The 12,101-nt window shown below is 43.0% G+C and overlaps 1 protein-coding gene across 2 annotated transcripts in view; it reads right to left on the bottom strand.

Moving 5' to 3' along the window:
* LOC127583965 (retinal dehydrogenase 2) overlaps positions 1-12,101 on the bottom strand; it is an 83,456-nt gene that overhangs the window by 33,241 nt on the left and 38,114 nt on the right. For both annotated transcript variants that reach the window (XM_052040430.1, XM_052040431.1), the window contains exon 5: positions 1,418-1,479. In XM_052040430.1, coding sequence (XP_051896390.1) covers positions 1,418-1,479 — 62 coding nt within the window. The remainder of the gene's footprint in view (positions 1-1,417; positions 1,480-12,101) is intronic.

Raw genomic sequence — 12,101 nt, 5'->3', positions numbered from 1 at the left:
TTTATAATTTTACTTTGTTTTATTTTCACTGTGTTTTACTTTATTTCTCATAATTTCCATGAGGGCTGGGAAAGCACATTAAAACTTGTGTAACGTGTTTAGTTTTGTTTACAATTTTTAATAGCCTGATCACATTGTGAACTCTGGGCAGAATGTGAAGACTATTTCCATGAAAACATAAATGGAAATTTCCACAGAATCTACGTTTACATGGGCAAGCACTTAGCTTCCTTGAAATATTGACTGCTTTGCTTTCCACAGACTTTGCCTGACCTACTGAGTGTTTCCGGTATTTCTTTTGTTTTTATTTCAGACTTGCAGCATCTGCAGTTTTTGATTTTTTTTCTCGTTTAGCAATCATTTTGCGGTCTCCCTCTGGCTTAGACACCAGGTTGGCAATCGGCTCCGACTGTGCCATTCATTATCTGTTTCTCCACCAAGAGACAGGAAAGGAACAACCCAGAGATAACGCATTCTCTATCTTTCTCGCATTTTTTTTTCCGATTCCCTTAACTTCCTGCGGGAATTGTTGGGATCTTCTCCCAACAATGTGGGTCCAAGAGCAGACTCAGTAATATGAAGAGCTGCCCGACTCCTTTGATAAAGTATTGGATGTAGACAGGTTGCAACATATACAACCCGTGCAGCCGCATGCATCAGTTTACTCCTGTTTTGTAAATCACCTTGTCTTTAAGACACAACTCTGTAAATAGAGGTCTTTAGAAGCTTCAAAAATAGACAACAATTTTAGACTTCATTATTTCCTACTCAAAGAGTTATTGACATTTGAAGCAGCAATGCTTGTGGGCTAACAGTAAAACAAGGCTGCAATGTCTCACTATCAGCTAAGTAAGCTGAAAATCTGCCAATTAAAGGGTCCTAATTCTTGGTTTTAGATATTAGAATTATGTTACGACTGATCACTTTAATACCACCTTGTATCTGAAAGAATCAGATAAGAAGCATGAGCTTTACAGCAAATCAGCACTGAAGTCCTGACTCCATACAAAAGGATACCTCTCAATCTACTAACAAGTGTATTTGTTTTGATATATCTATTTATCAAGCATATCTACCAGTGTACCTATTATACTTCCAAGGCACCACGGGAGTAAGGCAATGCTTTAGAATATATTGTGTATTTAACCTAGAGTCCTTGTGCAAAATAGCTCCAAGGGTTTATCTGAGTTACAAGAACACAAGCTGCATGCTTTCCTCTCGTGGATAGATCGAGTAACATTCAGTCAAACACACAAATTTGTAATTGGTGTTGTGTCTTTATTTATGGATCAGGAGCAGAAATTTGTACTTTCATGTCAGGGATGATCAACAATAAAGACATTTAAAACAAGTCTTCTGTTGGAGTCTGTGGTATTTTTGAGAACATAAACACCTCCTACCAATGAATAATACTCACAGGGATGATCTGTCCACACACCCCTATTGGCTCATGTCTTGTAAATGTGAAATAATCTCCATCTGTAACAGAAGTCTGTAATTACTCATCATTCTCATTTGATTTAGCTGCACAAAAATATCATTGAATGCCCTTGAGCACATTAATCGTCTTCCATGAGAATGAGGATTATGAAGATCATTCTTTCTCTTCCTAACATTGACAAATAAATGTAAATTTATTTAAAAAAAGGTTGTGAAAATTCTTAAAATATTGCCTGGAAAAAGAGACTTCAAATGATTTTTAAACATGCTTCAACATTTTGATTGTTAATAGAGAATTTTTTTATGCAATAGGCAACTATTTATACGGGTCCTCCCCAGGTTATGAACATCTGACTTACGGACAGCCCATACACACGATCGAACGTTTGAGATACGGGTGGGATGGATGGGGATGGATCTGCCGGCTGCCGCAGGGTACAGGCATCTTTTGCCCGGTAGGAACGGGGCATTTCCATGTGCCTTCTCTTCCAACCCCAAGCTGCAACAATCAGGGACCGGGCCAAGCCGAGCAGAGCTGGGAGCACTCAGCAGACTCATTCACTTTTCCTGTACCTGCTTGTTCTCCTGTCACAGCTAGTTCTGTTCATTTCCAACTTATGAACGGTTCTCAGGAACGGAACCCTGCTGTAACCTGGGGACTGCCAGCACAGATCTTTCTTTCGATTCCTTATTTCCCTGTTCTACCTCCCTTCCTCACAGCTGTTCATAATTGGCACCTTTTCTCTCTCACCTGGGCCAGAAATGAGTCAAGCATTAAGATCCTAGTTCCAATCTTAGTATGAGGCTGTAGCTGGTCCCCAGAAGCAGTACGCTAATTGTTCAATGAACAGTGTATCTATTGTCGCCATAACAAATTTTACCAAAATATTTGCTTGATATGCATATTTACCTAACATTGCTGGTGGAATGCACTGTGGTCAGAGAGGATGATTTGTAACTTCAGCATACCAATGGAGAGATGTGATCAGGTCATTTATCAACAGATCATCAACATCATTTATTCTTTGCATTAAGCTCAAATAGTGAGTGATGTTTTGTACCCAGATGTTTGTCCCTATATCAGAGTCAAAAACAGTCGAACATTATGCTGTAAACAGCCTGACATTTCCTGAAGGATAGATAAGGCTCTTGGAATATTTTTATTGGGGAATTTTCTCTCTAACTATGTGTCGGTGTTGGCATCCTGTCACTGAGCACGGGGCAATGTGACTGCTGGTCAGTCAAACTTAGTGAAAGAAGAAAAACAGAGGTTTACAGTAACGGGCAGAGGTTCAGAGGGGATCTGAGGAAGAACTTTTTCACCCAGAGGGTGGTTGGAATCTGGAACGCACTGCCTGAGGGGGTGGTGGAGGCAGAGACTCCCACAGCATTCAAAAAGCTTCAAGAAGTATCTGGACAAGCACTTGAATCACCAATGTTCAATACTACATATGGACCAAGTGCTGGTAAATGGGATTACTATAGATGGGCACTCCATGGTCAGCTTGGGCTGTTTCTGTGCTGAATCACTCTATGACTCCGAAGTAAAACATTTACATTCATCCCATTTTCAGAATGTTTTTATTCTGTAAATAGAAAGCACTAGAGGATACACAAAATTGTTATTTCAATGTGCCGATTTGAGAGATGACCTTGAAATGGTTTAAAAATTGAAGATGCCAACAAAAACTCAGTTGCTTTTATCAGATACAGTTTTCCTCCATCCTCAGCTCCTCCTGAGGGCGTTGGTTCCTTGCTGATGCTTGGTTCTGCCTCACCCCTGTTCCTTATCCCTACGTAAACCTCGACAGTGAAGAGTGGCCACCCCTCAACAACACAGGCCTGGTGACTGAGCTTGAGGTTGAGAGCAGGGTGAGGGTCGATGTTTGGTGTCCTGGCTACCACTGATAGACAAAAAACAAATTATCTTGTCTTTTTCACTTTATATTAGTTTCTATATTTCCAATATTATCACAGTAACTCAGAAACTTCAGAAACTCTTCATTGGCTGGAAGCTCTTTAGAACAACTCATGGTCAAGAAAGATGCTATATAAACGCAAGGACTTTATTTCTTCTGCCCAGAGGACGTGACTTCCGTCAGGATTAAAGGGTTGGGGTAAAATTCGGTAACTGCAGTCTCTCTAACACAGGGCTGCTGGACATCTGACGTTAACTGTGGCACCCCCACCCCAAATTCCTGTGAGGCACCGTAGCCTTCTTCTGTATTCTTCTTTAATTATGGACCCGGCTCCAGGCTTGTTGGTGAGCTCACTGATCCACTTCACAGATTGGTGACACAACATGGATTCTTTCTGGTCTGTAGGCTCAGCTGTTCAATGGATAAGTTACTGAAGAGCATGAACCTTAAGGCAAGGCTTTGATGAATATATATATTTGGGTAAATTGAGCTATATTTGACATAATTTAAATCTAATACTTCATTTTAGTGGATTAGGTTCTGATATTCCTTCCTGTCAAGATTTCCAATCTACAGAGTGCGATGGAAGTGGGTTCTTTTATTAATTCAACAAATATTTGTTTGTCTTTCCTGCTGCTTATGAACTGACACAGGGAAACTACTTATTTTGGAATGACAGAGCAAAATGCTTTTTTAATCAGTAGGATAATTAATCTGTCAGAAGGAGTCCATTTGATTGTGACATGCACACTTAATGCAGCCCTGAAGAAACGTATATCAGTGTTGCTCTATGCTATTCCACAATCTAAGCCCCCAGACACCTAAAGCTGTATGCAAGCACTCGAAATACATGAGCTCTTGTCAATAAGAGTCTGGAACATGTTGAGAGATGGTCGGTGGCCAATTGGACACAAATCAATGCTTTGCATGCTACCTACCAAAGATTCTTGCTGTGACACCTTCAAACTTGTAAATTAATTGGAAAAACAAGTGTATAAATTAGTTACATAAACAGTTACCAGCTGAACTAATTCTAAAAATATTCCAGTATGAATGACATTGCATGAAGGAATATTGCCACATTAGAACATTTCCAAAATATGTTTGAATTTTTAATGCCTCACTGGCATCTAATACAGACTCACAAGTAATTAGGAAAAGAATTCACATCTGAAAACAAAGACAAATAGGCACTCTTAGAATCATCTGCAGTATCATGTGCTTATCATGAATGAGCTGAATTAGCACAAGATAGCTGGAAAATGTTATTGGGCACATGTTTTTTACTTTTCAACAGCATTGGGAAAAAAAGATTCTGGAGAAATGACTTTGTTTGGAGACTGATTTATTGTACATGGTTAAAATTGCAAGCGCTGAGGCCCTTCTTCATTGACCAATCTTAGCTTCCTTGTGGTATTGAGATAAGCATCTCCTTCCTGGCCCACTTTCCTTCATGCTGTCAACAGCTCAAAGCACTTAAATAAATTTTATTTTCTGAAGCAACAGAAATAGACAGAAAAGAACTGAAAAGATGTTAAAGTTCAGCATAATTCTTTGTGATTTTATAATGTACCTCTGGTGGTGATTTCTTCCCTTTAAATGTTTCGATAAACAAATCCCATTCTCACGCCCAGAATGTCAGGGCTAGCAGGAAAGTGGCTCAGTGAAAAGGTATAAATCATGGCCCCAGAAAGGATTGTCTAAACACTACGGGGAATACACACATCACATGTATTTCAGATTAGAAGTGAAATCCAACAGTGGTTTAGTTCTGAGGTATCTGCCAATGGCTTGGAAATGACAAAACGTCATTTTCTGAGCAGTTTTAGAAATGGGGAGGTTACAGAGTTAATGAAACACTGCTGCAGGAAAGTCTCCCATAAAATTACAGCAGAGATTTTCTTGAAAATAACAGAGTACAGTTTTAAGAAAATGACTCATTTCTAAGCAGTGATGTTGTGTTTTATTATCAAAGAGGCAAGAATTTAAGATTAGTTGTGTTTGAAAGTGATTTCAAAACCCTTTTAAATACCCACCCACTTGCAAATATTTCTTGAACGCTGTAATTATTTCAGCTGGACATGGATTATTCAAAGATTTATCATTGATCATAATTTAGATGACTCTGCACAGACATCTGACCTGGTTTCACAATGCTACTACTGCAGACTGACAGATTCACTGCATGTGCGTTTGATGAAGCATTGCTGTGTCTCCCCTCCCACTCGTCAAAACATCATAAACTGGGAGGACATCTGGGCCCTGACTCTGTCATCATTTATACCAGTGCTTTAATGTGTTTCCACCATATACACCCACTTCTGAAAGACACAACTCATTGATTGGAACCCTGCAATTCACTGTGATTAAACATTTAATCAAGTGCTGCTTTTTTAAGTTGACTCAACTAAAGAGAATTATTTTAAAAACAATTCTGTTCAACTACTGCTCACTAAGTGATTAAGTTAAAAAAAAAACCTGAGTAGCCCTTTTGCCTTGGATATGTCCAAGATGTCCGAAATAAATAACTTTTAAGGATTAATACAATGGGCAGAACCACACCTACCTTTGGCTGGCTTTACAGCTGAGGATGACTGGGGAGGTGTGCTTGGTTGGTCAGGTTACACATTGCAGTGCAGGCGTGGAGATGATCTGCCCCAGTACCTGACCGCACGCTCCGTCACTGGACTCGTCTCTGAGCTGGACCACCAACTCCACCTCTCGTCAGTCCCACAGCTTTACACCAGCAGCGGTTTGCTCATGTGGTGTAACCCCAGTCACTTTGGTTGTATAAGTAAGTACTTTGTTTCACACTCCCTTCCTCTCACCTCACTCCACCTGCCTCTCACTTCTTTCTCTTTGGTCCTGTCTCCCAACTCCCCTTCTGCCCTTTATATTGGCCACCCTCCCCTCTCCGCTCACAATCCTGATTCACAGTTTCGACCTGAAACATCGACAATGCCTCCCCACCCCCCCACAGGTGCTGCTCGACCTGCTGAGTTTCTCCAACAGGTTGTTTGTCGCTTTGTTTCTTTCCCTTATTTTACTTTATATTTTAATTCAATCACTTAAGTAGTTTGAGTAAAGTTATCATATTTTTAAAATGTTGCATCTTAAATAATGTTTCCTTTTTTGAATTTTAATATCCTTTTGGGCTGTTCTAAAATGTCCCTGATCAGAGATATTCTCTCTTCTCTCCTCTTCCATCGGGTAGAAGATACAGGAGCCTGAGGGCTCGTACCACCAGACTTAAGGACAGCTTCTACCCCACTGTGATAAGACTATTGAATTGTTCCCTTATACGATGAGATGGACTCTGACCTCACGATCTACCTTGTTGTGACCTTACACCTTATTGCACTGCACTTTCTCTGTAGCTGTGACACTTTACTCTGTATTGTTATTGTTTTTACCTGTACTACATTAATGCATTCTGTAATAACTCAATGTAACTGCACTGTGTAATGAATTGACCTGTACGATCGGTACGCAAGACAAGTTTTTCACTGTACCTCAGTACAAGTGACAATAATAAACCAATACCAATACCAATATTTTGAGGTTGTTAGATAGCCTTGGATAACAACGAACTATCACAAGGCTAGGAGGGTGGGCCGGGACAGAGCCACAAGATCCGCTACCTGGGGCCCAGTTGTTACACCTGGTGCCTTCACTACATGGGGCGGCTGCAGCAGTGAAGGTTGGAGTTTATATGGACCACAGAACGTCAACATGACTGGGGAAAGGTGTCGGAGGCTGGCACAGGAAGCAGGCCAGATGGGATACTATCCAGCCCAATAGTACTGTATTTGGTGTGGAATAAAAGGAGTCCCTATAGAACTGATGGGGGGAAACAGAGCGGGACATGGGCATAATATATTTACTCACAGCTGTAAACTATAAGCAGTGCTGATCACTAAATTGCCAACAATAAGGTGCTTTTATCTCAGAGGAAAATCACAGGATTTGATGTAGGATGCCCATAAGCAGCATTAAGAGATCCCTGATATCCCAGATGGCACAGAGCTGAGTTAATATTGCCCATGGGTAACAATGATATTTCATTCCTCTGATGCATGTAAGCCTAGAACTTCCAGTGCCCCCAGTGGAGGAGGGGAGAGGTATTATTAGGGTGGGACAACGACTACGTCGTTCACTGTCCCAGTATGACTGAGGCTTGAAGCTTTGCTGTTCAAACATGCACTGGCCAGTCTCTTCCCCTGAGCCAGGTGTGGGTGACCCGCCACAGGTGTGGAGCAGCAGAGGGAGTATGTGGGAGCGGGCAGGTGGGGTACAGGAGTGGAGCACAAGGACACGTACCGGGCACCGGGTTGGCCACGGACCCTGGAGGGAAGGGGAGTCGGCGGCGGTGGGGGGTGGGGGGGGGGGGTGGGGAGGAAAGCAGGTGGTCGGCTTCATGGTTGAGGGGTGGAGATCGGGGATCAGGAGCCCTAGCACTGGGAAGGGGGCAGGGGCGGAGTCAGAACAAGATGGAGTGGCACGGATCAGGAGGTCAGGGTTGGCAGGAGATTGGGGGTACTGCCAGGAGTTGGGGGGTGGGGGGGGGGGGTGGTGCAGGGGCTCTTTCAGTGCCGGGACAGCCGATGATTTAGGCAAGTTTCTCACTTACCCACAGGGCCCCCAGCTCAGTGCTTGGTTCTACTTGTGAATGGCCTGTGGTGAGTCCAAAGTCATTCTGAGTAGTTTTCATATTTAAAACATGCCAACAAAGCTTGCTTTTCCGTATTAAATAGAAACTTAGTACTTGGGGACTTAACATGCGACCATAGGATTCATATCGCCACATTCATATAAAACTGTTATAGGCTTGTATCAAAGTGAAACTGGTTGCACAACTCTACGATCAGTGGACTGGGTAGGTCGAAAATGGAAAGTGCATCTGACATTTTTTTGGAAACAGAATGACGTGCAATAGTGAAGGCTCTAAGGTTCAGTTTATCCTGCCAGCTTCTTGTCAATCTGAAGTGATTTCAGATGTTCAACACAAATGGGGCAAACATAAGCCGGGAATCAAATCAAGGACAGACAACTACATGCAGCAAAAGCCAAGCACGCTGATGGTCCTGCTAATCACATGAAGGAAAAGAAGGACTTCCCTTTCATATCGCTTTAGGAATGTCCCCAAACACGTTGCGCGCAGTGAAGGATTTCTGAAGTAAAGTCACTGATGTTGGAAGCTCAACAACCAATTTGCACACAGCAAGCTCCCACAAACAGCAAAGTGATTATGATTGCAAAGCCTATTTTGATAATATTAATAAATCAATATTTTCTGGGGCACTTGGAGAACTCCCCTGCTCTTCTTCAAACTAGTGTCCTGGAAGTTTCACGTCCATCTGAAAAAGTAGGTCAGGCCTGATGGAAACAAGTGTTGAACATCTTACTGAAAAGTAATAGCTTTCTGCAATTAAATTCCTTGGCATTTTTTTTAAATTTCAGAAGCATACTTTATTCAAAAAGATCTGATTAAGTAACAGTCAAATCAACATGTGATTGCAACAGCAGAGTGCCAAGAAGACCTCACACCTGATGACTGGCTCCTTTCTTCTGATCGATGGGGAAGGTTTTGAACGGATCCCTGTTTTTTTTCTTTACCTCATCCATGGTTCCGTTCCTAGTGCCTCTGAACCATATTCCCAGGCTCTTCAAGTAATCAGCCAGGGCAGCAGAGGGAAAAAAGAATGGATTGAACTAGCTCCCAGAGAACGTGGCCTTGCTTTAACTGTGATTCACCATGGCCCCAAGACCAGTGTGAACAGGTTGCAGACTGCCATCAGTCTGCAGACTGGCAGTGGGTCCAAGCAGAGGATAGGGGAATCTCTCATGGACAGGGATGCTTTGATCTGAGTGCCTCCACTGTGCCTGGGATCAACGCACAGAGAGAAGCAGCCTTGCCTAACTCCTGATTTGACTAGGAAGCTCTCCCACCTATTGACCAAGACTGCACCACTGATGTCTGTGGACAGCAGTCGTATCCAATTGCAAATTCACCCCCCAAACTTGGAAAGCTAGTTCATCATGTACATCATGTGCAATCTTCTATCAAAGGCCATGTCCTGGTCCAGGTTCACTGGGGAAATTCCTGTCCTGCACACAGGCAATTGTATGCCTTAGTAACACAAGCCTGTTAGAAATCTTCCCACCAAGTACAGTGCAGGTCTGGTCCGGGCGGATCACCTGTCCCAGAGCAGACTTGTCTCCACTGGCGACGGCCTTGAACAGAATCTTGTAATCTACATTAAGCATGAGTCACCAATTTCTGGTCTCCTCCTTCTCCCCCTTGTGTCTGTAGATCAGGGTGATGACACCCTTCCCCGTGGATTCTGACCTGCTGCCAGCTGGCGTTGTACACTTCCAGCAGGTCCGGGCCCATCCAGTCCCACAGGACCAGGCACAACCTGGCCAACACATCACTTCCAGAGGTCTTAACTTGTCCTGAAAGAATGGACCGACCTCGGCAATGTGTCCAGAGTTAACAGTTGCTCCAGATTCTCCCACTCACTGTCATCTGAAGGCTTTGCGATCAAGGACAGGAAGTTTCTGTCTTGGCCTTCAAATCATACAGACCGGCAGAGACAGATTTACAGACCTTTAATAAGTCCAATTGTGACGAATACAATGATAGTGATGGGGACTCTATAGTCAGGGGTACAGACAGGCATTTCTGTGCCACAAGCGAGACTCCAGGATGGTGTGTTGCCTCAATGGTTCCAGGGTCAAGGATGTCTCTGATCAGGGACAGAACATTTTGAAATGGAAGGGTGGGCACCCAGAGGTCGTGGTCCATATTGGTACCAACGACATAGGCAGGAAGAGAGATGAGATCCTGTAAATAGCGAGTTAGGCAGAAGACTGAAAAGCAGGCGCTCCAGGGTTGGAATCTCAGGATTACTCCATATGCCACGTGCTAGTGAGGGTAGGAATAGGAGGATAAGGCAAATAAATTCATGGTCGAAGAGCTGGTACAAGAGGAAGGGATTCAGTCACTTGGACCATTGGGGTCCCTTCTGGGGAAGGGGTATCCTGTACAAGAAGGACAGGTTGCAACTGAACTGGAGGGGGCCCAATATCCTTGCAGGGAAGATTACCAGTAATACTTGGGAGGGTTTAAACGAGTGTGGCAGGGGGATGGGAGCCAAAGTAGTTGTTCATCAGATAAGAAAGTTGAAGCAAATATAGGGTGAAAGCGAGCAAGTTCAGTAGGCAGGACAGACGGGCAGAACAAGGAGCAGGGGAGGTCTGATAGGCTAAACTGTGTTTACTTTATTGCAAGAAGCCTGAGAGGTAAGGCAGATGCACTCAGAGCCTGGATCAGCGTGTGATTGTGATCTTCTAGGTATTATGGAAACATGGTTGAGGGACGGGCAGGACTGGCAGATCAATGTTCCAGGGTTTTGATGCTTCCAGCCTGACAGAGGTGGAGGTGAGCGAGGAGGGGAAGTTGCATAAAAGATTAGGAAGGACATCCCGGTGGTACGTAGAGAGGATATCCTGGAGGAAATGTCCAGTGAGGGCATGTGGGTAGAACTTAGAAGTAAGAAAGGGAGGATCACTTTAATGGGATTATTCTATAGGCCCCCAATAGTCAGTGGGAATTAGAGTAGTAAATATGTGGGGTGATCGCAGATTGCTGAAGGAATGATAATGTTGTAATAGTAGGTGATTTAAACTTCCCTAATATTGACTGGGACTGTCTTAGAGCTCAGGGATTAAATGGGGCAGAATTTATTAAGTATGTCAAAAAAATTTTTCTGAAGCAATATGTAGATGTCCCTATAAAAGAGGGGGAAACACTTGACCTCCTCTTGGGAAGTGAGGCTGAGTGAGTGATTGAGCTGTCGGTGGGGGAGCACTCTGGGACCAGTGATCATAATTTTGTTAGCTTCTAGACAGTCATGGGAAAAGATAGGACTGGTCTTCAAGTTGAAGTCCTAAATTGGGGCAAGGCTAATTTCAATGGCATCAGAAAGGACCTCGCAAAACTTGATTGAGAGAGGTTGTTTGCAGGTAAAGGCATATCTAACAAGCGGGAGGCTTTTAAGAGTTAGGCAGGAAGACTTCAGGGCCAGTGTGTTCCTGTTAGAGTGAAGGGTAAGGCTGGCAGGGTTAGGTTGATGAGGGATATTGAGGGTTTGCTTTGGAAAAAAGGAGGCATATGTCAGGCATAGGCAGCTGGGATCAAACCAATGCCTTGAGGAATATAAGTGGAACACTAGGAGGGCAAAAGGGCGCACGAGATATCCCTGACAGATAAGATAAAGGAGAATCCTAAGAGATTCTATAAATATATTAAAAGGGTGGCTAGGGAAAGAGTAGATCCCCTTAAGGATCAGTGTGTAATCTATGTGTGGAGCCACGGGAAATGAATATTTCTTCTCTGTATTTACTGGGGAAAGGGATATGGAAACCAGTAAGTTCAGGGGAGGGAACAGTGATATCATGAAGCATTTCCACATTATGAATACATGCACACACTACAAGACTGAAACACAGTTTTTTTCCCAAAGCTGTTAAATTGTTGAACATGGACTGACACCTCCTATACATACACATATACACATACTATGTCTTCCCCACTTTACCGGCTGGGCTCATCATGGTGTTATTTAATATATTGATATTGATATGCTGCTGATTATCATTATTATTATCACTGTTCATTTGCACACTGTCTTTTTATTTTTTTTATACTTTATATTTGTGTAAGTATGTTTGTTTTAT

The sequence above is a fragment of the Pristis pectinata genome, chromosome 28 (assembly GCF_009764475.1).
Source record: "Pristis pectinata isolate sPriPec2 chromosome 28, sPriPec2.1.pri, whole genome shotgun sequence".
NCBI lineage: Eukaryota > Metazoa > Chordata > Chondrichthyes > Rhinopristiformes > Pristidae > Pristis > Pristis pectinata.
The sequence above is the reverse complement of the archived record's forward strand: the minus strand, read 5'-3'. Positions and strand labels throughout refer to the sequence as shown.